The following is a 20,442-nucleotide window of genomic DNA, read 5'->3' on the forward strand; positions in this document are numbered from 1 at the left end:
GAACGTGGATGAAGTGAGAGGAGCTTTCTGCGCAGAGGGAACAGCCATGTGTAAGAGTCCCGTGGCTGAGGGAGGGGAACTCAGCCAATATGAGGAACTGAAAGGAGACCAGAATGGCTGGAGCATAGACGGAAAGGAGAAGTAGGTCAGATAGGTTGGGAAGTGGTGGCCAAGATTCTAAAGTCCAAACAGATCATTTTAGCTGGGTGTGTATATACACTGGGTGCCCGGTCAGGGCATAACCAAATATGCTTACTTAGTTTCAGAGTCAATTAAGTGAGAGGAACTTTAGGTAAAAACAAGTTAACCAGCAGTTCAGGAGGAGGTCAATTCGCTACAATAAATATTTCAAAAAGTCTCAGAAGACAAAGGGCAGGGACATGTTTGCTGGCTGAATGAGAGAAGGGCGAGTGAGGGATGAATAAAGATCGAGAGTGCAGTGTTAGACAACTCCGTTTCCAGTCTGGCTCCTAACAGAAGCCTGACCTGGCTCTGCCTCTTCCAGACCAAGTCGTTCTTCCTTCTGGTTGCCTGTGACTGGCATTTGTCCCACCTGTGACTGGTATTGTCACACCGTATCACAGCGATGGTTTGCTGCGTGCCTCTCCCCCTGGACTCTGAGCTTCCTGAAGGCAGGGACCTTGTCTTACTCATTCTTACCACGCCAGGCACAAAATAGGGCCTCAGTAAGTGTGAGTTGAAGGAAAACATGCTGTCTTGCCCAGATGGAGTCAACTAGACTGAGTAGTGATCAGGATGACAGAGGGAGAGGTTGCCTAGCCTTCTATACCCTCGGGACTAAGCAAACATTGCTGGAGAGCCGGCTGCATTAAACATCTGCTTTGTGGCCAAATCTTAAACTTGTTCTTAGAGTGATCAAATCCAGGACCTTGGTTTTTCCTGTGGGTTTTCCTATGTGTGTCCAGCTCATCAAGTCAATAGGAACTAAGCAGGAAAATCCAAAGGATGAATTGCCAGCCCTCCACACTAGCCTGTGATATTATCCTGAGCGTGAGTAGCTTTTGTATTTCCCAGCTACCATGTGCACACCCATCATTTCCTTTTGTTCCTACACCACCTCTATGAGATATTCAACTAAAAAAGGCTAAATGATTCATCCAAGGTCACATGGCAAGTCAGGCCGGGAGGATTTTCTCCTACGTTCATTCTGCTGCCTTATTCCCTACCCCAGCACTTTGCTTTACCTACCTTGTGAGGAGACAGTTCTCAGCAGCCACAGTCTGGGAGAGGCTCTGGTAGCTCTTTGGGCCTCGTTTCTGCTGAGGAAGCACAGGCAAGCTCTGGTGGGAAGCTGAGGTGTGTGTGTGGCGGGGGGGGGGGGGTGGGGGGGTGGGGGGGTGGAGGATGTGTCAGGGGCTGCAGGGATTTAGCCTACCAGAGAAGGGAGAGATTTGGATAAACCAGATCTGCTTTCTCTCGCCTTTCCAGAGGCGAGCTGATAGGATGTGCGGCTACAGAGCCATCATCATGACCCAGACAGGAGAAGCCAGGAGAAGTCAGGAGGTTTGCTGAACTGCATTGAAGACAGACAGCATCCAGGAGGGGAGGGGGAGCCATTTCCTCCTGAGCCCAGAGTCAGGCTCGAGACAAGCTAGTGTTGTCAATGAGTCTCGGGGACAGCTGGCTTCTGCAAGATGTGAGCCGAGTCCTGCTCTGGAGCCACCCACCCAGGACAGGGCACTACTGTGCCTTCTTCAGGAGAATGAAACCAAATCAACCATCACTCTTCCCGTCCCTTTGGAGACCAAAGCTGCTATAGAACTAAATGGTCAGATTCAAAACCTAGAGTCATGACATTTTTCTGTATTAAAAAAATTCATTAAATCACTGCTGAGTGCTGAGTTTGGGGCATTTGCTTAAATATGAAAGGGCAGTAGGAAGGTAAGCTGACACGCAAAAATTATACATAAAAAAAGAATGTGGTTAAGCGTCCTAAAGGGAGGATTCGGATTTGCTTTAACGAAGGCAAACCACAGGGAAGACCATCGGAGGGAACATAAGTCTTGAATGGCACCTGGAATTAAATTTGGAAGACAAATCCACGGCAAATGCCTAAGATTCTAGGCCATTGAGCAGTTTCCATGGCTGCAACCTTCTTATCCGGGAGGATAATAATCACCAGGTACTTATTAGAGTTGGGTGCTGCACTGAGCACTTTGCATAAACCACCTCAGGTCATGGTTAGAACTGCCCCGAGGTGGGTATTCTTATCCTGTTTGACAGCTGAGGAAATCTAGGCCTTCGGAGGTTAAATAACTTCCCAAAGTCAATCAACAGGAAAGAGTTGGAGGTGGGATAGAAACACGGCTTGTATTTAAGATTTTAAATGTTACAGAAATCTATAGATAACTATGTTCCAAAAGTGAAAATCTCCCCACAGATCCTGGGGAAATGCTCAGTTGTCCCGTGGAGCCATGCGAATGCTGGGTGGCATCGCTCTCTTTCTCTGGTGCCAGGCTCCTAGACTCTAAAACTCCCTGGGAGGGGCTGAGACCAATAACTCCAGGCAGATGGCAAGATTAGGAGGGAAAAAAAAAAAAAAAAAATCCAGGCCAGGCATCTCAGAATTCTGGGAGAATCAGGTGAAAGTCCCCTGGGCCAAACACGTCTGAGATGGCCTCTAAATCAAATGCCTTCGTCTTAGTCTCAGTCCAAAGCCCCCCGGGCCTCCAGGGATGTTCCGCACTCTCATAGGTATGATTCGTCTGTGTCCTCTTGCCTGTGGTGCCGAAACTTCCCTTCAGTGTCTCGATGAACGGTAAACTGTTGGTGTGGCCGAGATTTTAGAGATTAACTAGCCCAATCCCTTCGATTTATACACCACCCGTTAACAGTTGTTATTGGCGGAGCCACTAGGATGCTTTTTCTTTGTTTCAGTGAAAGGTCATCTTCCCACCAAACACCGACGTCGGTTATTTCCCTCGATCGCAAAACTCAAGAAGGAATCTCACAACCATTGGGCGCATCCGCCGAGACCCCCTGTCAAACCTCGTCTTTCATATTTTGTTCCATCTGCAGTCCCCTTCTGTGGTAGAGGCATGCAGGTGGTGGGTGGGCAGAGAGCAGGGCAGCACGTGTCTCTACTGCCCACAACAGAGACCGCTGTTCCTGGGCAGGCTTCTGCTTCCTCACCTGGGGCCCTCACCGTCTCTGCCTCGCTCGAGGCCAGCAGCCGTCCGTTCTGTCTGCCAGGCTCCTTACTGGCCTGCCCCACTGGCAGCCAGAGCTGAGCTCCTTCCACCTGCTGGCTGTTTATCTGGGACACAGGAGGAGTGGAGCACGGCCCCCCATGCACAGAGGAGCCGAGACTTTCCCTCTCAGAGCCCCAGGCAGATGACTGGCATGTCAGGTCTATCCAAAACCTCATGTTCTTCCTCTCCACTTGGGAGAGCAAACACCTGTGCCCGGTGGCTACCCACGGGACAGCGCACAGAGGACAGGTGGGGAGTGCCCGCAGAAAGTGGAAGAAGTCGCTGCTCTTTCTGTCCCGGTGGTGAGGGGCTCGCCGGGCTCGCTCACCCCACCACTCGTCCTCTGGCAGGACTCTCGGCACCTGGGCAGCCCATCTGGGCTCCACCCTCCACCCCGCCCTCCACTCCTTTTTCGGAACCAAACCTCTGGTTTGGAGAGCATGGCAGGTTCCCATAGCAATGGGCCTTTTAGCTGTTTCCATGGCAACCAACACCCAGACCATTTAGTTGCTAGTCAACTGACAGCTGTAAGTGAATAGGTTTCAGTTGGGAATCTGAGCGATTGGCCAGGGGATTCTCTTCATGGAGAAAGACACAATCACCCCAGAGGACACAGGACTCTTTCAGGCAGTATCTGTGGAGAGCCAGTGCCGCCTTCCACCTCAGGTCGCATAATAATGCCCCTCCCATTCCCACCACACACACACACACACACAGAGTACCCCAGGCTTTTAAATCCTCTAAGCTGTTTTCAGTGCTGTGTCCTTCCCAGAGGGCCCTTGGGAAAAACACTTGTTCAAGAGGACTCTCGCCGGGGTGACATATCTCACACATAACCCTCTCCTCTGTGTCAGTGCTTTTCCTATGTGCCATGACCTCGTCCTCATACTGACCATCACCCCCCCCCCCCCCCCCGCCCAACTGTAGTTTATGAAATAATTATCCTCGGTAAGCAACCCAGTCATTTAAGCGATATTTTGCCTTTTGGATTATCTGACATGAATGGCTAATCCTAGACATTTTCCCTTAGCCCGGACCTCACCTACGTCAAGCCACTCTTCCTACATCTGTGGGTTTCCTCAGAGAACAGACTGTTTTGTCAACCTCTGAAGCGTAATTAGGACCGATCTTAATTGTTTCTTTTAAAATATCGCCTTAGATTTCAAAACCAAAAATGAACAGGATGAGAAATGACTCCATGTTTACTGCTTTTCATTAACCCGATGATCTGACTAAATGTCAGGCCTCCCACCTAACCCTTTCCCAAACTGGAGATACTGGAGGTTGGGTTTCTTTTATTCCGTAAGCCGGGGTGCTCCTTGTGCTTTTTAAATGACTGTGGAGTCTGGGACTGTTCTGCCCTGGAATTCATGCAGGAGAGAAGCTCTGTCTAAGCCTCCATGGCTCGCTCAGTGGACTAGAAAAGTATGAGACTGTCATTGGAAAGAGCATGACCTTTCTTATATAGCCTAAGGTTCAGTGCTTCTCAATGCTTTAATGACTCAGGGGGTGCCTATGAACTGTCTGTACAGAAGCCGACCTTTCAAACTAATCCCCCCACGGGAGCCCTACCTGGCTCACCGCTGCAGGCTCCATGTAGCCTCACAATGGCTGGTAAACAGTTATAAGCCGTTGCGTTACCTTTCTGCTCTGACTGAAGGGTATACACTAGCTGAGCTGCTTTTCTTCGGTCTTCTTTTAACACATGAGGTCACGAGTACAAAATGCAGGGCAGGTAGCTGTGAGCCTTGAAGGCGTTCAGTGACACGGGCAGTCTTCTGGGAATAGGGAGAGAGCAGGCATATGTGAGAACGGAGCTTTTCCAGGCATCCCAAAAAGTTCCATGCAGAGGATAGGCTCATTTTTCTGAGGTGATATATCATCACGCCTCAGACTGAACCTTCTGATTTTCCTGCTACTTCTTGATGAGGAACAAGATCTACCTCCTAGAAAAATAGGTGATATTTATCAAGTGTGTATGATGTGCCAGGGGTCATTCTAAGTGTTTTACGTGCATCATCTCGTTTAGTCCCCGCAGCCCTGCTGTTATTGTCCCTATTTAACAGATAAGGAAACAGAAGCACAGAGAAGTTAAGGGATTTGAAGATTGCACTGGAGGTCCTATTAATTGGTGAAGCCAGGATCCAACTACTGGTAGTCTGAAGGCAGAAACCACAGCAGTTAACCACCTTTGGAATGGTCCACGCTGATAGACCTTGGGTCCAGCATGGGGAGACCCATGAGTGGGCTGACCTTCTACACACAGTGTGACAGCATACAGCACCAAGCTAAAGAGGACAGGGCTTGAATGGCTCTGGGAATGAACTAGTAAGTCTTGGCAGCTGATAACTTTATTCCTGATCTATGGCTGTCCCCTGGTGGTTTTCCTGGGAAACTCACAGGCCAAGGAAATCCAAGGCTCTAGTGAAGTTAGTGGGACAAAGTGAGCTGGACCAAATGGCTTACGTGCTGTATAAACACCCCAATCTAAGAGATGGCTTTTTGAGGTCTACGTTACCCAACTCACTTGTGAAGCGGGCTGTAATCCCTGTGACCGCTAAAAGCTGATTGACAGCACATTGATTAAAACAGGCAGCAAAATATATGCCCCATATATTGTGAAGTGCACACACTTTGCGCTTCTAAAGCAGGAAAGTCCAAGATTTGATGAACTTGGCCATTATTTGCCGCAACTTCTCACTTCACGTTTAAGCTTCTAGGCTCTCCTCATGGTGGAAGATTCCTAAAAGACTACTGTGCTTCATGCCAGCTCGTAGCCTCTAACTCCCTGCCCCTTCCCCCGCAATTTAGTTCCCTTGACCTTTCAGATGTTATTATTCAACTAGGTGGTGTTTGCTTTCATTGCTTCTGGTGGCATAAGAGTGTGCAAAATAAAGCAAAAAATAAGGTCATTTTGTATAAAATAGGTAAAGTCTGGTTGGGCAGAAAGGGAAGAAAAGGCAGTTTCTGAAAGAGTCGTGTCTTTGCTGCACTCTGGGACCATGGGACCAGGGTGTCCACCCTCCACAGATCTGGGGGAAAACACTGGCCTGAAAGAAGCAGGTGACCGCTGCCAACATGCGGAAGGCAAGGCCGCCACGTTTTTATTTCCAGGTGCATAAAGAGGCCACAGGTTAATGTTGTTAAAAAAAAAAAAAAATCAAACGTCTGTTAATCAAGTGCTGCGTTTAATGAACACCGCCTAAGACAGGGGGTAACCTAAGGAGACAGCGGGTAACCGCAGACAACCGGCCATTCAGGGGTGAGTTTCCGTCGCAGAGCGACCCCCCTCCGCCCAGCTGCTCGGCGCCACCGGCCAGCATGTCACGATGGATGAAGCAGCGGACCAGCAGGTACTGTTAAGAGTCAGCAGGCTGGCTGGCCCGACGCGCTGAACTCAGTGAGGCACTTGGAGATGAGGAACTTGCAGATGTAATATCCCTGTTAGGTGGGGGAGGTGTGAAAACCCTCCTCGGCTGCGAGGGGCCGAGGGCCCATAACCCGAGGGCAGGTTAGCCAATAGCCTGAAGCAGCCTCATTTGGGTCCTCACTGACCGGACCTTCCTTTTTCCAACGCAAAAAATACTGAAGACAAATTAAATCCGTGCCTCTCTCTCCCTCTCTTCTTCCCTCCAACCCTTCACCAAAGATATTACAAGGGCAGTAGTTCTGAGCTCTCAGGAAACGGTCTGGAACCTTCTGGAGACTGAGAGGCACCAAACAGCTGTGTCAAAATTCCTTTCCTTTAGGTTAGACTCGATTTCTCCTGCCCTCCCTCCACCCGTTCCTCTCTCACCCCCATGCAACATGCTGGCATTAGCACCTCTAGCCTTCAATCTGCACTGGGATCTCCCAGCAGAAGAGATTCTGTTCCTTGTCGCCCAGAAGCTGCCACTTCACCATCACTTTTATCTGGAGAAAGAGAAAAAGAATTGGGAAAAATGAAAGCAGGCCCTCACCTCAATCCAGAACCGGTCTAACTATGAATCGAGTTAACAAACTGCCTAACTCTTCAGACTTTTTTTCTTAAATCATGCCACCATGGAGGCCGCTTGGGACACGGGGGCAGCCTGTGGTCTTAAAAGACCAGCCAAGTGACACCTAGGATTCGGCGTCAGCGGCACCACATACTAACCTCGTTAACTCATCAGACATAATTTCTGAAGCATTCTTTTCCCTTTCAGATCAAAGGCACATGATGAAGCCTTGAGGGGAAGAGAATTTTACATTCAAACAATTTCTTATGTACTTGGCAATCTGATCTAGCTTTTTCCGAGGGTAACCATGAAGAAGAGAGTAAAGTTATTCGTAGGTGTAACAAAATACCTTGTTACTTGTTAGCCGAAAATGTCAGAACACGACGGGTGTCCCAAGAAGTTTTTAAGTATATGAATGGTTCCGGGAACAACAATGCTTCGTAGCAACACAGCTTCAGTTAATTTCCTTAAACTGTTTTGGTTTTTTAATAATATACATCATTAGAAATCTCTGCTTTGACTTGTTATACTAGGAACTGTCCCTTCTAATTCTTAAAAAAAAAAAAAAAAAAAAAAAAAAATCACTGAGAATTTTCCAGTCCTTTCTTACGTAGATATTAGCTTTCTTATGATTAGTTACTGCCCCTAATTTGGATTCAAATGTTTCTTTACAATTCAACATCTGAGTGACTGTGATACCTGCATCTCGAAACTTGCAAGTTTTTCAAGACTAGTACACATTAACTAGTTTCACTTAGTGCTAGTTTAAGATGTTTTTCAAATGAAACGTAATTCACTTAACAACTGCTACCATATAGGAAGTGCCTACTATGTATCAGGCCCTAATTAGACACTGTGTAAATGACCAAGGCTCAGAAATGCCTATGATTTTATAGATACTCCGCAAATTAATCTATAAACCTGTCCCTGACCCATAGGGTCTCTTATATCCCTTAAACATAGACTCCCTATATTACAGCCTCTTTGGAATGTTTTTTAATTACTTGCCGTTTCTAGAAAATAAATGGCCGGAATGCTCCTGGGTTCTACTTGATTTCCTTTCAAAATATGCAGTGTTTTGTTTTGTTTTTTTAATTCATGGAAAAAAGGAATCCCCTTACTTCTTCCATTACTTATCAGGATTCATATCTTTAATACAGGCCCATTCCAACAGGTTCTACCTCATGTGTGTGGTAGAAAAAGTAGTAGGTATAGCAGGGCGAGTCAAAGGAGAAGGCAGGGGCTGGGGGGGGCGGTGGATAGGGGGAGAAAGAATTGTGTGGAAAAGTGACCTCTTTGCTATGGAGCTAGGAAACTACTGCTCTCTTATTAAGAGATTAATGGAGAAACCAGAATTTTTCTATAACTTGACATCTTGAACTACTTGACAACTGCCTGAAATCTTTTAACAGTGCACAGGTTTTGGGGTCACAAGGCCAAGGATCTAGACAAGGTCTAGGTCACAAGGATCTAGACGTAATATTTCTTAGCAGAGTAGACATTGCTCATTTTGCTAAACATTGGAGGCTCAAGTTTCTTCATTTGCAAAAAGGGATAATACTGCCTCCGCAAAGCATGGTCATGAGAATCCAGGAAGATACTGTGTATCAAAATGGCATCATGAGGCCCAGGCTAACGATTAGGCGACAAAGAACAAAGGGGCACGGGGGAAAAATACCCGCCCTACCTCGTGATTCCTAACACTCAAATTCATCTCCTTGCCCCCAGCTTCTGCTTCTTCATCATAGAGAGACGAAGGACTCCTACCCAATCTTTTCTTCCTGACCCCCCACCCCGCCACCCCCCATCAGATTCCTCATCTAGTCACAAGGCTACCAGTGTCCTGAACAACGATGTCACTTACAGAGGGGTATTCATTCTTCACTGGTAGTTTATTCAGGTAGCTATAGGTCTTGCCTTGCTGGATGGGACAGTTGATTCCACTCTTACAACCATCAGCCTCAGGAATGGGAAAGGGAACTGCTACGCCCATCAGGATGCCATACACCAAAGCTTTGCTACCCTGAGATGAAACATCTAAGAGGAAAGAAAGAGAATGAGATAGTGACAGGGACAGCTTATTTCTAAACTCGAAGTAAAAGAGTCAGATACGTTCTCAAGCAGTGGCAATGCTATGATAGCAAACCATAAAGTCTGTACTTCTTCACTCCTAGAGTCTACTTCTCTTTGTAGTTATGCTTAGTACCTCTAAGAATGCTACAGAATAAGTATTCACTCTTAAAAAAAAAAAAAAAAAAGCAAGGGAGAGAGCGGTTTTCTTTGCTCCCAACCCCACCCTGCTCTTCCTTGCCTGTCACAGTTTCTCAGGAGAATCAGAGCTACCTGGATAAATAACCTTATCCAACAAAGTAACTGAGTTTTTTTGGGCAGTAAACTTTGTTTCCTAACTACGCCAGCTTCCATCAGAGCGTACTGTGTATTCTTACAGAGCTTTAGAAGATTGGTCTCTGAATTCTCAAATGCCCTGCTCACAGGATTCCTTTAGAAAATAAGGAAACAGAAAGGAATCTCCGCAGAAATGCAGTTAAGTAACAGTAAGAGATAACCCTTTAGAAACTGGGTAAGGTTTGAAAGATGAGGTACATCTCTTGACATCCTCTACCCTCCATATCACAAGATGGGCAGGAGGAATAAATGCAATAAAATTAGGGCAACCAGGGTTATCAGCTGTTAGGCTATTGTGGAGATCCAGGGTATTGGCTTGGTTCCCTCCCTCCCTCCCTTCCTCTTTCTTTCTTTCTTTCTTTCTCTTTCTTTCTTTCTTTCTTTCTTTCTTCCTTTCTTTCTGGGATGGGGATTACTTTTGTTTAGAAGGTACATTTTGGGGGGGTGGTGCCTGGTAGAACACGTGACTTTTGATCTCGGGGTTGTGAGTTTGAGCCCCATGTTGGGTACAGGGATTACTTAAAAAAAAAAAAATCTAAAAAGAAAAAAAAAAAAGAAGGTACATTTTTGGTTTGGGACAATAGAGGGGCAGGGTATCATCCAGGAGAGAAAACAACTCTAGTATTTAATGCTGTCTTCAGGCTTAAAAGAAGGAGATGACAGGAACTTTGACATTTCTTATTAGACTGCCACATCTAGTTCCATAGGATAGAAAACGAGTAAAGGATTCAAGGTTGATACCCCTTGTAGAAATAAAGATTTTGCATTTGTCTAGATTCCTGGGAAGCTGAAGGTGATAAATGTGGTACCAGAAAGCAACAAGTTCCAATAATATTTCTTTACGTTGAGGAAGGAAGCTCAGATTTTTTTCCTTGGGTCCCAAATGAATTCCCTCAACCTTACAGAGGGGAAGTCTGAGCTTTGCAGAAGTTGGAAGGGAGGTCACAGACTTCCTGACTGCAATTCCTTCCCCCATATCCCTGTGCTCATTCCAACATTTGAGACTGATGTTCTGCTTTATGATGAATTTGAAGTCAAGAGCCACTTTTACTTACTACTGGTGAAGGTGACATTGACACTGTAAGACTGGCCTTTGTGCAATTTGCAGGGCTGGGTGGGGCATGGGCTCACATTCAGCTCCTTTATAACTCCAAACCCAGAACCTGTGAAAAAAAAGAAACATGAATTGGAATAGGAGGCAAGATAAACCACCTGTGCTATTTCCTACCTAATGGGAAGGTGCTCTGCTCGTCAGGAAACTCTTCCTATTTGATGGGTGAAGGGGAATTAAGACAATGAGTTAAGTATATAAAGCCAGCTTCCCTGCTCCGTATCCTGGCAGGACTACGCCAGGGCAAGTCATCTCCACCCCTCCTTCCATCCCCAGGTAGGACTTAAAGCAGCATACATAAGGCGCAAGTGATGGCTCAAAGCTTCGGTGCTGTTTCCACTTGGACTCTTGAGCCTGGCTGCTTCTGAGCTGCCCCCGCCCCCCATCCTTTCTTCCAATCCTGTCCCGGTACGGATCCAAATCAGTGATCTCCGAGCTTTGTACCTCCCTACCAGTGAAAACGATTTTAAGAATGCATCCACAGTATACAGTTGGACACTCCACTTTAGAAACGTGTTCTTCAAGATAAGTGTCTCTGAGACAGGGTGTGTGTCTTTTTGTAAAAATCTCAGTCCAAACAAAGACAAAAGTGCTGTTCCCAAGAAATGCTTGACCTAAACAGGTTAAGTCTTTAAGAATCCCATTGCCGCATCCGGGTCCCTGAAACTGGACAGCCGAATCGAGAGAATGCAAGCAAACTGCCTGGTAACACCGTTTATAGCAAGGAAAGCTTAAGCTCTGCCATTCAGCCATCACTGCTGAGGTGGGCTCTGGGACCGGGCGCCTGGGTTTGCAATCTCACTGGCTCCCTTACTCACGGTGAAACCTCAAAACAAGGCACTTCACCCCTCTGGGGATAACAACAGTAACTGCCTCATAGGGTAGGTGAGTGAACACACAGAAAGGTCTCAGGTAAGTCTTTGCAACATGGTAATGCTATATGTTTACTTTATTATCATCACATCGGGATTCAGTCCATGAATTTAATCTAGAACAGTTGCTGTGGGTGGGTTAGTAAGTACCCTTTTCACACAAAAGCTGGGCCTCTCCTCTGCAGTCATCAGGTTGGCTCAGCCCATGGGCTATGAAATGAGAAGCTCATGTAGACGCACTTGGCTTTCCCAGCCTGTGCCTGCTCTTGGGTGAACGGTTTCATCCTACTGACCAGCACTCCTCCAGCTAAGTCTGTGAGTAATAACTTGCAGTCCCTCAGCCCCCTGCTTGCTTCTCCGTCATTGCAAGGTTCCAAGGTTTTCGAAATACACACGCGAGAATTCTCTTCTTTAAGCACTGTCTTCTACTCTGTCCTCCGGTCTTCTACAGATAGGGAAAAAATATCCAGAACTTTAATCAACAACCTATTGAAAATCAGTGCTTATGGGGCGCCTGGGTGGCTCAGTCGCTTGAGCGTCCGACTTCGGCTCAGGTCATGATCTCGCAGTCTGTGAGTTCGAGCCCCGCGTCGGGCTCTGTGCTGACAGCTCAGAACCTGGAGCCTGCTTCAGATTCTGTGTCTCCCTCTCTCTCTGACCCTCCCCCATTCATGCTCTGTCTCTCTCTGTCTCAAAAAACTAAATATACATTAAAAAAAAATTAAAAAAAAAAGAAAATCAGTGCTTATGCTAAAGCTTTCAACGTCTGCTTCAACGTGCTTCTCTCAAAGCTGGGTCACGTGATTAGTACTTGTAGCTCCTTGAGTTTTACTGACAAGAGGTTCTTGGACTTCCAATGTCAACAGAACTCCTCAGTCCTAACTGGCAAAAATAGCAAAACCAGTTTGCTTGGCCCCATTTCTTACTTGAGGAAATACTCCTCCCAGGGAAAGGGGTCATAGAGAGTGGAACTCAAAAATCTTTTGATGTGGGCACTGAAGTTTACATTGTTATTTCCCAATTCAAAAGTAAATTGAAAATCTGTAACTGAAACCCTCCCTTCCTTAAGAAGCACTTGCCATAGGTGTATATCTGGATTTGGTTTCCTTGGTCTTTTTTTTTTTTTTTTCTGATGTTTATTTTTGAGAGAGAGAGAGAATGTGCACTTGTGGGGGAGGAGCAGAGAGAAGAGAGAGGGGCGATGAGGCGCTCCCTCAAAATCAAGGAGTGTGAGGTCATGACCTGAGCTGCAGTCATGCGCTTAACCACCTGAACCACCCAGGCATCCCCCCCCCCTTTTTTAATGTTAATGTTACCACTGAAACTCAAGGTGGTTCACAGACACCCACTAATTTCCTACCACGAACTAGCTGTGAGGCTTGGGTTTGGGGCATGTGGGTGGCTCAGTGGTTAAGTGTCCGCCATCGGCTTAGATCATGATCTCATGGTTTAAGAGTTCGAGCCCCAAGTTGGGCTTTGTGCTGACAGCTCAGAGCCTGGAGCCTGCTTAGGGTTCTGTCTTCCTCTCTCTTCTCCTCCCCAGCTTGCTCTTTCTCAAAAATAAATAAACATTAGAGAGAGAGAGAGAGAGAAAGAGAGAGAGAGAGAGAGAGAGAGAGAGAGAGAGAACGAACTTGGGTAAGTTACTCCATGTGCCTGTTTCCTATCTGTAAAACAGATCCTGAAGGCTGGATGAGTTAATATAGTGTCTTTGTCCAAATTTGGCCACTAAGTTTAATGGAGGGATAGGCAGTAATTTGAGGTGATAATAGGATCTTTCAAGTGCCACTAGTTCGGTGGAACAGCATTTGCTAAGTATTAATAGACCAGCAGTCTTATTTCTTAATCAATCCTGTCCCCTAGCCTAACTCTGCTTTTGCCTCAAAATGAACTGAAGACATAGTGGAAGGAGTATTTATTCTCTCATCTACTTTTGCTTTGAAAAGTTTTTTTTTTTTATGTTTATTTTTTAGAGGAAGACAAAGCGTGAGCGGGGGAGGGGGAGGGGCACACACAATTTGAAGTTTCCTTCCAGCTCACAAATTTTATGTCTTCTTTCATTTATCACTACACCTTTCCACGTCAGAAAACGTTCTGCTAGAATAGTTAATTCTATAGACTTGGCTGAACGAAAGAACTCACAATTTCCTACAAGCCCCCGCTGTACTTCCCAACAAAGATCCCTACCACAGCGCCAAGACGGGGTTATGTGTCACAAGCTGTGTCACAGCAACACGAGCTTTATAGATAGGAGGAGACAGTGATTAAGAATCACCAAATTATATAGCACAAAGGAAGCGGTAACGGAATAAATCATGAAAAGGAGAATTGACTTTTGACTTGTCAGCAAAAGGGAAATTAAAAATAAAAGCAAACGGAGTAGGGAGGGAGAGGTCATCCAAAGACACAAAGCAAACATACAAAGTTCTGTGCCCCTCACGTCCCGCGCATCATTGGAACCTTCAGTTAGTTGTCTGTGCTACAAACTTTAGAAAACTTCCGCAAAAGGCCCAGCTCCAGTTAATGTCCAGGGACCCCCAAAACGCGTCCCAGGAAGAGGCGAAGTTGTGAGCCATTGGGTTTCGCCCCCCGCACCTTCTCCCCAAACCCAGCCCACTCCACGTGGGGTCCGAGGCTGAACCTGGCCGCCCGCGGGACCCGCCCAACCCAGCCGGGGGTCTCGGCGCGGGGTTCGGGTGGGGGCTCCCGCAGAGGGCGCGGGAATCTCGGGCCGGCTCCGGCTCACCGCAGTCCTTGAAAATCACTGGCTCGGCGAGGGCGGAGGCGCTGAGCGCCAGGAGCACGAACGCGACGGCCAGGGAACGCATCGCAGCTGAACAGGTTCCAAGCACGAAGAAGGAAGAAGCGACCGCCTCAGTCACAAGATAAACCTGCCCGGGCGGGCCTGGGGAGGAGCCAGGTCAGGCGACTCTCACCAGCAACCAGGGCCGGGCCCGCCCGCGCTCCGCCCCGCCCGCGCTCCGCCCCGCCCGCGCTCCGCCCCGCCCGCGCTCCGCCCCGCCCGCGCTCCGCCCCGCCCGCGCTCCGCCCCGCCCGCTCCAGGTTGCTGAGCTCGGCTCGGTCCCGCCTAGATGCCCGCTATCTCCGCCCACCTTGTCCGCTCCGCCACCGGGTAGGCTAGAATCCATCTCCGCCCCGTTCCGCTCCTCCCTCCGGCGCTCCGCCCAGGTTTTGTCGGTGCGCCCCAGCTTCCGTAATGGGAGCATTTCTAGCCAATCAAATCCCTTCTCCTCCACCACCACCCAATGGGTGTGCTCGGAGGCGGGGTCTCCGTGGGTCCCGTCCCCGGAGGCCCAGATGGAGAAGGCGATTGGGATGACGCGAGGGGTGGAGTTTGTGGAGGAAGATGGCGGCCGCCCGTGGGTTATCGCTAATGGCCGTGGCGCTGAGGGTGGTCACTCCCTGGGCAAGGGGCAGGTACCAAGGCTACAGAGGCACCTGGGAAGGGTGTTAGTTTCTGCGCCTCCAGGACAAAGGGGGAAGCTAAGGCCTGCGGGGGAGGCGAGGGTTTGGCGTGAGGCTGTCCAGGTGGAGGTCGTCAGGTTTGGCGTGAGGCTGTCCAGGTGCAGGTCACCAGGTGCCCATCTGCTCCAGGCTCATCCTCCTCCCTTGCGCAGTAGGCTCCTCGCGGCCTCTCGCGGACCTCAGGCTCGTCGGGAAGCGTCGTCCTCCAGCTCCGAGGCCGGAGAAGGACAGATCCACCTGACCGACAGCTGCGTCCAGGTAGGAGGTCGGACTCCGGGCGGCGGCGCCAGGGTGTCAGGAGTGCGGGGACTTGCCCTTGGCTCACCCTTGTTCCTCCCCTTGCCTGGCATTCTTGATCCCCCTTCCTGCATTTCAGAGGCTTCTGGAAATCACCGAAGGGTCAGAATTCCTCAGGCTGGAGGTGGAGGGAGGCGGATGCTCCGGATTCCAATACAAATTTTCACTGGATACAGTTATCAATCCCGACGACAGGCAAGGAGGAAGGGGTGGGTCCTCAGAGAATGTGCGGGAGGGATAAAAGTGCACATTTAGTTCAAATTTGAAAGGTTTGCTGAGAATGCCTAACACCACCCTTCTCACACAGTGGGAATACAGTGAGGATTTGTGTCATGCTTCAAAATAACTATGCTATAGGAAGAAAATTGGCCTGCCGACGTCCCTAGTGTAACTGGTAAGAGAGCCAGCCTGGACTGGATTCCAGTCCTAAATCCTTAACCATTTACCAGTATTCATTCCATGGGCTCTTTTTGCCTCAGAGAAAAGCAGCACTTGTTAGAGGTAACAAGGAATGCTTCCTCTGTATTTCTAAAAAAAAAATTTTTAATGTCTCTTTATTTTTGAGAGAAAGAGCATGAGCAGGGGAGGGGCAGAGAGAGAGAGGGAGACATAGAATCTGAAGCAGGCTCCAGGCTCCGGCTTGAACTCACGAACCCTGAGATCATGACCTGAGCCGAAGTCGGAAGCTTAATCAACTGGAGCCACCCAGGTGTCCCATCTGTATTTCTAAAACAGAATGTGTACCTCCGGGCTCAGAGGGTGTAATGTTTTTGGTGTTTATGATAGTCGTTAATGTCTTCCTCCTGTCTTTTCAGGGTATTTGAACAGGGTGGGGCAAGAGTGGTGGTTGACTCTGATAGCTTGGCCTTCGTGAAAGGGGCCCAGGTGGACTTCAGCCAAGAACTGATCCGCAGCTCATTTCAAGTATTGAACAATCCTCAAGCGCAGCAAGGCTGCTCCTGTGGCTCATCCTTCTCTGTCAAACTTTGATGCGACGGCAGGTGACCCAGAGATTGCTTCCACTTGCACCAATGTGAGGAGCCTGGCAGTAGTAGAATTCTAGAGGTTTCCTTCCAATCATCGTTCTCTCAATTGTTTTTTTCCCTTCAGTCTAGGAGTGTTGTGTTTGCCACTGTTATTTTCAGAACGTGAAGCTTTTACTCTTGATTTAATTTCACTCACACAGTTCTGAGGCCAAGCGTCTAGATGCGATGATCTAAGCTCTGCTAACTTGTTGAAACCCACCCTGTGTAATCTGTAGAGCCTTCAAAGTTCCAGAGTTTCGAGTTACTTCTCTGGCCTTCAGAGCTGCTTGTACATATGCGTTTAGCTATGTATAAAAGCTTTATTTTGAAGGAAGTCCTTATTGTGTTCTGGATCAGGGTCACAGATCGGGGACCTTAACTCTGGTTACCAGGCTAGAGAGGATGAGAAAGGCAGTGTTCTCTTTTTTCATCTCACCCTTTCTGAATGTGTTACTAGACATCGTCTTTTTCTTTTTTCTTTTCTTTTCTTTTCTTTTCCTTTTCTCTTCTTTTTTTTTTTTGGCATCCTTATTTTCTATGCAGCTCATTCTCCACTTTCCGTTTGTTAGGGTAAATCCTTTTTTCTTTCTTACTCCTCATTCTGCTAAATTTACAAAACCAGTAGCTCACCCAGAAAACTTGGATCGAACCCCCGCTGATAACCTGAATCATTTGGAAAGTAGGCCCCATACTCCATACTCACAGAGACATTTCAAGATTCTGTGATCATTCAGTGACTGATATGTTGCTTCACTTACCTTATTGTGTAAAATGTCTTTTGTCTCGTGCATAGCAGGACGTGGTTTTTGTGTTGGTATGGATATGGATAGATAGGGATTACCAGATAAAATGTAAGATGCCCAGTTAAATTTGAATTTCAAATAACACATAATTTTTAGTATAAGTGTGCCCCAAATATTTTGTGAAGCATATTTATACTAAAAATTATGTGTTGTTTATTTGAAATTCAAATTTAACTGGGCACTGTGGTTTTTTTTTTAAGTTTATTTATTTTGAGAGAGAGAGTGAGTGGGGGTGGGGGAGGGGCAGAGAGAGAGGAAGAGAGAATTTCAAGGAGGCTCCACACACATTGCGGAGCCCAGTGTGGGGCTCGAACTCACAAACTGTGAGATCATGACCTAAGCCAAAACCAAGAGTTGGATGCTTAATCGACTGAGCCACCCAGGCATCAGGGACATTGTGTATTTCTGTTTGTTAAACCTGGCAGCTTTATTTTAGGGTCACTGAAAGAAAAGCTTTTTTTTTTTTTTTTAAGTTTTATTTATTTATTTTGAGAGAAAGAGTGTGAGTTGGGGAGGGGAGAGAGGGGGAGAGAGAGAATCCCAAGCAGGCTCTGTGCTGACAGCTGCATCTCATGAACCATGAGATCATGACCTGAGCTGAAATCAAGAGTCTGGTGCTTAACCGAACGAATGAGCCACCTAGGCGCTCCAAGGAAAGCTTTTTAAGCCAAAATTCCGATGAATTTTAAAGTACTTGTTTGGGTATGGCACTTTAATTAGTCTACAGATCTAGAAATAGTTGTGGCATGTGTGTGACAGGGCTGGGGGAGCTGGAACTGTATGGACAACTAAAAAAAGAAATACCACTACCATAACAAATGATTTATTAATGCTCATGTCGGGAAAACCACAACCAAATTGATTATGGAAGAATTACTGGTTAAACCCTTGTTTTCCTCAAGAGCCTTAAAGTTTGTTACGGCAAAACTTGCATTTCTGGACTGGATTGGAATTAAGGTCATTCATTAAACGAATTTACCATTAAAAAGGGAAATGCAGAGTTTAGAGAAAAGTATCTGGGACAGAAGCTTAGGTACTTATATTTTCAATGTGGGAAAACCTAGAATTTGGAGAAAGCAAGCCTATTGTGAGTACAAAGAGGAAACAAAGGGAGGCTCCGATACCTGAGCTTTCTTGGCAGTTTTCCATGGAAGGAGGCAGAGAGCAGCATACCATAGGGGCATCTGTGTGGCTTTATTTAGATACCTAAAGATGCATCAGTACTTGGGCCTGATAAGATCTTCAGCTCAGACTAAGTTTTTCCATCCTCGTTAAAAAGAGATTTTGCTACATTTTATGTATTAGAACCTGTTTAAAGAGTGCACTTTATTTTTGTTTATTTTTTGAAGGAAGCCCTGTACCCAACATGGACCTTGAACTCATGACCCTGAGATCAAGAGTTGCATGTTACACTGACTGAGCCAGCCAGGTGCTCCATGATTTGGTGATTTTAAAGCTCATGCAGAGCACATGCAGGGTAGCTTTAGCTGCTAAATAAATCATTAAATTGCAGTAGTCAGAGAGGAACCGAATCTTTGAATGCCTTTATGGAAGTACTTGCTGTTAATGGGAGATATGGGCTTCTGTGTTTTAGAAAGGCAGGGTTTGGGAGAAATCACCTCACTTTATTACACTGAGAAAGCCTCAGGGGAAAATCTGAAGTGATAACAAGAAGCCTCCATTGGAGTAGCATGACATAGAAATTTTAAAAGCACGGGGCGTAGAGAAATGATAGCATCAAGGGGACGGTGGGCAGTTGGCTTGGAACAAATAGTATAGTAAAATGGGTTTAGGGTCTTTTGCAGGCCCTTTTTGACCAGATGCCCTCTTTCTGGCAAGCAGTAAAGACCAGCAGGTGTTTTCACAAATTTTGCTCACTGTGCAAATTCATTTACGAAAACTTGACACTCCTCTAGTATCCATTGGGAGACTTTTTTTTTTTTTTTTTTGCTTCCCCATTACTTTCAAGGGGAAAGGCCCTATTTGTTGCAGAATTGGTTTTATTTTTTTTTTAACTTTTTTTTAAACTTTTTTTAAATTTATTTATTTTTGGGACAGAGAGAGACAGAGCATGAACGGGGGAGGGGCAGAGAGAGAGGGAGACACAGAATCGGAGACAGGCTCCAGGCTCTGAGCCATCAGCCCAGAGCCCGACGCGGGGCTCGAACTCACGGACCGCGAGATCGTGACCTGGCTGAAGTCGGACGCTTAACCGACTGCGCCACCCAGGCGCCCCAGAATTGGTTTTATTTATGCAAAGTTAGAGAGTGTCTGGGGCAGCATGTCCCCCCTTTGCTTTAGCAAGAACCAAAGACAAGGGAGCCCTGCATCTGCTTCGTGTTGTGAATCTGCTCTACTGTGTTCGCTCAAAAGAGGGGGGTCTCTGGGTCAACATCCAGATCTTACCTTGTGGAATCATAGGCTTCAGTTCCGTGACTGATAGTGACTGGTGGTATGTAAACTGTAGGTGTCCCACCCACCCTTTGTGTGGGAATGTTGACTCATTACAAGGGATTAGGAGAAAACAGGTTTAGAAGTAAAGGGGTTAGAAGTAGGTGTCCAAGAACTTTCTAACTTCTCTTCTTAAGAATTGAAACCCGTTCTTTCGGACTTCTGTTACAAAGCCTCAAACGGAGGGCTGACATGTGGTAGGAGCATCCTGTATTGAGAAGTGGGCGGCACCGATCATCTGGCGTAGCCCTCCCGTCAGTGCTGGCCAGGAGTGGGTCTCGTGCCGCTGGTAGTGGATGGGACCTGACACTGTCCAGTGCAACATTAATTACGGTTTTGCATGTGTGTCTCAAAGGCAGGAAACTCCTCTACTTTCTGGGTATCTAGCATTGGTGTTTATGGTTGCTCTTTCAGAATCCCTGTTTTCCATTTCTCCACAGAAATGCTGCAGGGCTGTTTAAAGGAAGTTTGCTTTAAGAAGTTTTGCAATAATTGCGGGGCTTTAACTGTCAGATAAAGACATAAAGGAGGGAGCATTTAAGTGGTCTGTGGCCAGCAGCTGTATTTAAAAATATTTTATTTTTTTGAAAAGGTAATACACACGGTACAAAATTCAAAAACACAAAAGGGGATACAGTGAAAAGTCCCAATCCTGTACCCATGTACCCTGTCACCCTCCCCACAAACCACTGTTGTTTCTAAGAATTTACCCTACAGGTATGATCCATAGATATAATGTGAAATAACATACAAGAATATTCATTACAGCATTACTTATAAATAGCAAGAGATAGGAAACAAC

The 20,442-nt window shown here is 46.9% G+C and overlaps 2 protein-coding genes across 4 annotated transcripts; one reads left to right on the top strand and one right to left on the bottom strand.

Moving 5' to 3' along the window:
• Nucleotides 1–6,379: 6,379 nt before the first annotated feature.
• On the bottom strand, nt 6,380–14,533 carry NPC2 (NPC intracellular cholesterol transporter 2). The gene is made up of 4 exons (XM_030319564.2): nt 14,325–14,533; nt 10,651–10,758; nt 9,054–9,226; nt 6,380–7,124 (listed from the first exon to the last, which is right to left on the bottom strand). The coding sequence occupies exons 1-4, from the start codon at nt 14,404–14,406 to the stop codon at nt 7,038–7,040; spliced, it is 450 nt and encodes a 149-aa protein (XP_030175424.1). The 5' UTR covers nt 14,407–14,533; the 3' UTR covers nt 6,380–7,037.
• A 368-nt stretch (nt 14,534–14,901) lies between these two features.
• On the top strand, nt 14,902–17,176 carry ISCA2 (iron-sulfur cluster assembly 2). Of its 3 annotated transcripts, none has more exons than XM_032593414.1 (4): nt 14,902–14,958; nt 15,220–15,322; nt 15,441–15,556; nt 16,177–17,176. In XM_032593414.1, exons 1-4 carry the CDS (start codon nt 14,915–14,917, stop codon nt 16,349–16,351), a joined length of 438 nt encoding a protein of 145 aa, XP_032449305.1. In that variant the 5' UTR covers nt 14,902–14,914; the 3' UTR covers nt 16,352–17,176. The 3 variants fall into 3 exon arrangements, with proteins under 3 accessions (XP_032449305.1, XP_030175421.1, XP_030175422.1); XM_030319561.1 differs by having other exon boundaries at nt 14,925–15,016; nt 15,217–15,322; XM_030319562.1 differs by having other exon boundaries at nt 14,925–15,016.
• The last annotated feature ends 3,266 nt before the right edge of the window (nt 17,177–20,442 follow it).

This window comes from Lynx canadensis, chromosome B3 (assembly GCF_007474595.2).
Source record: "Lynx canadensis isolate LIC74 chromosome B3, mLynCan4.pri.v2, whole genome shotgun sequence".
Lineage (NCBI taxonomy): Eukaryota > Metazoa > Chordata > Mammalia > Carnivora > Felidae > Lynx > Lynx canadensis.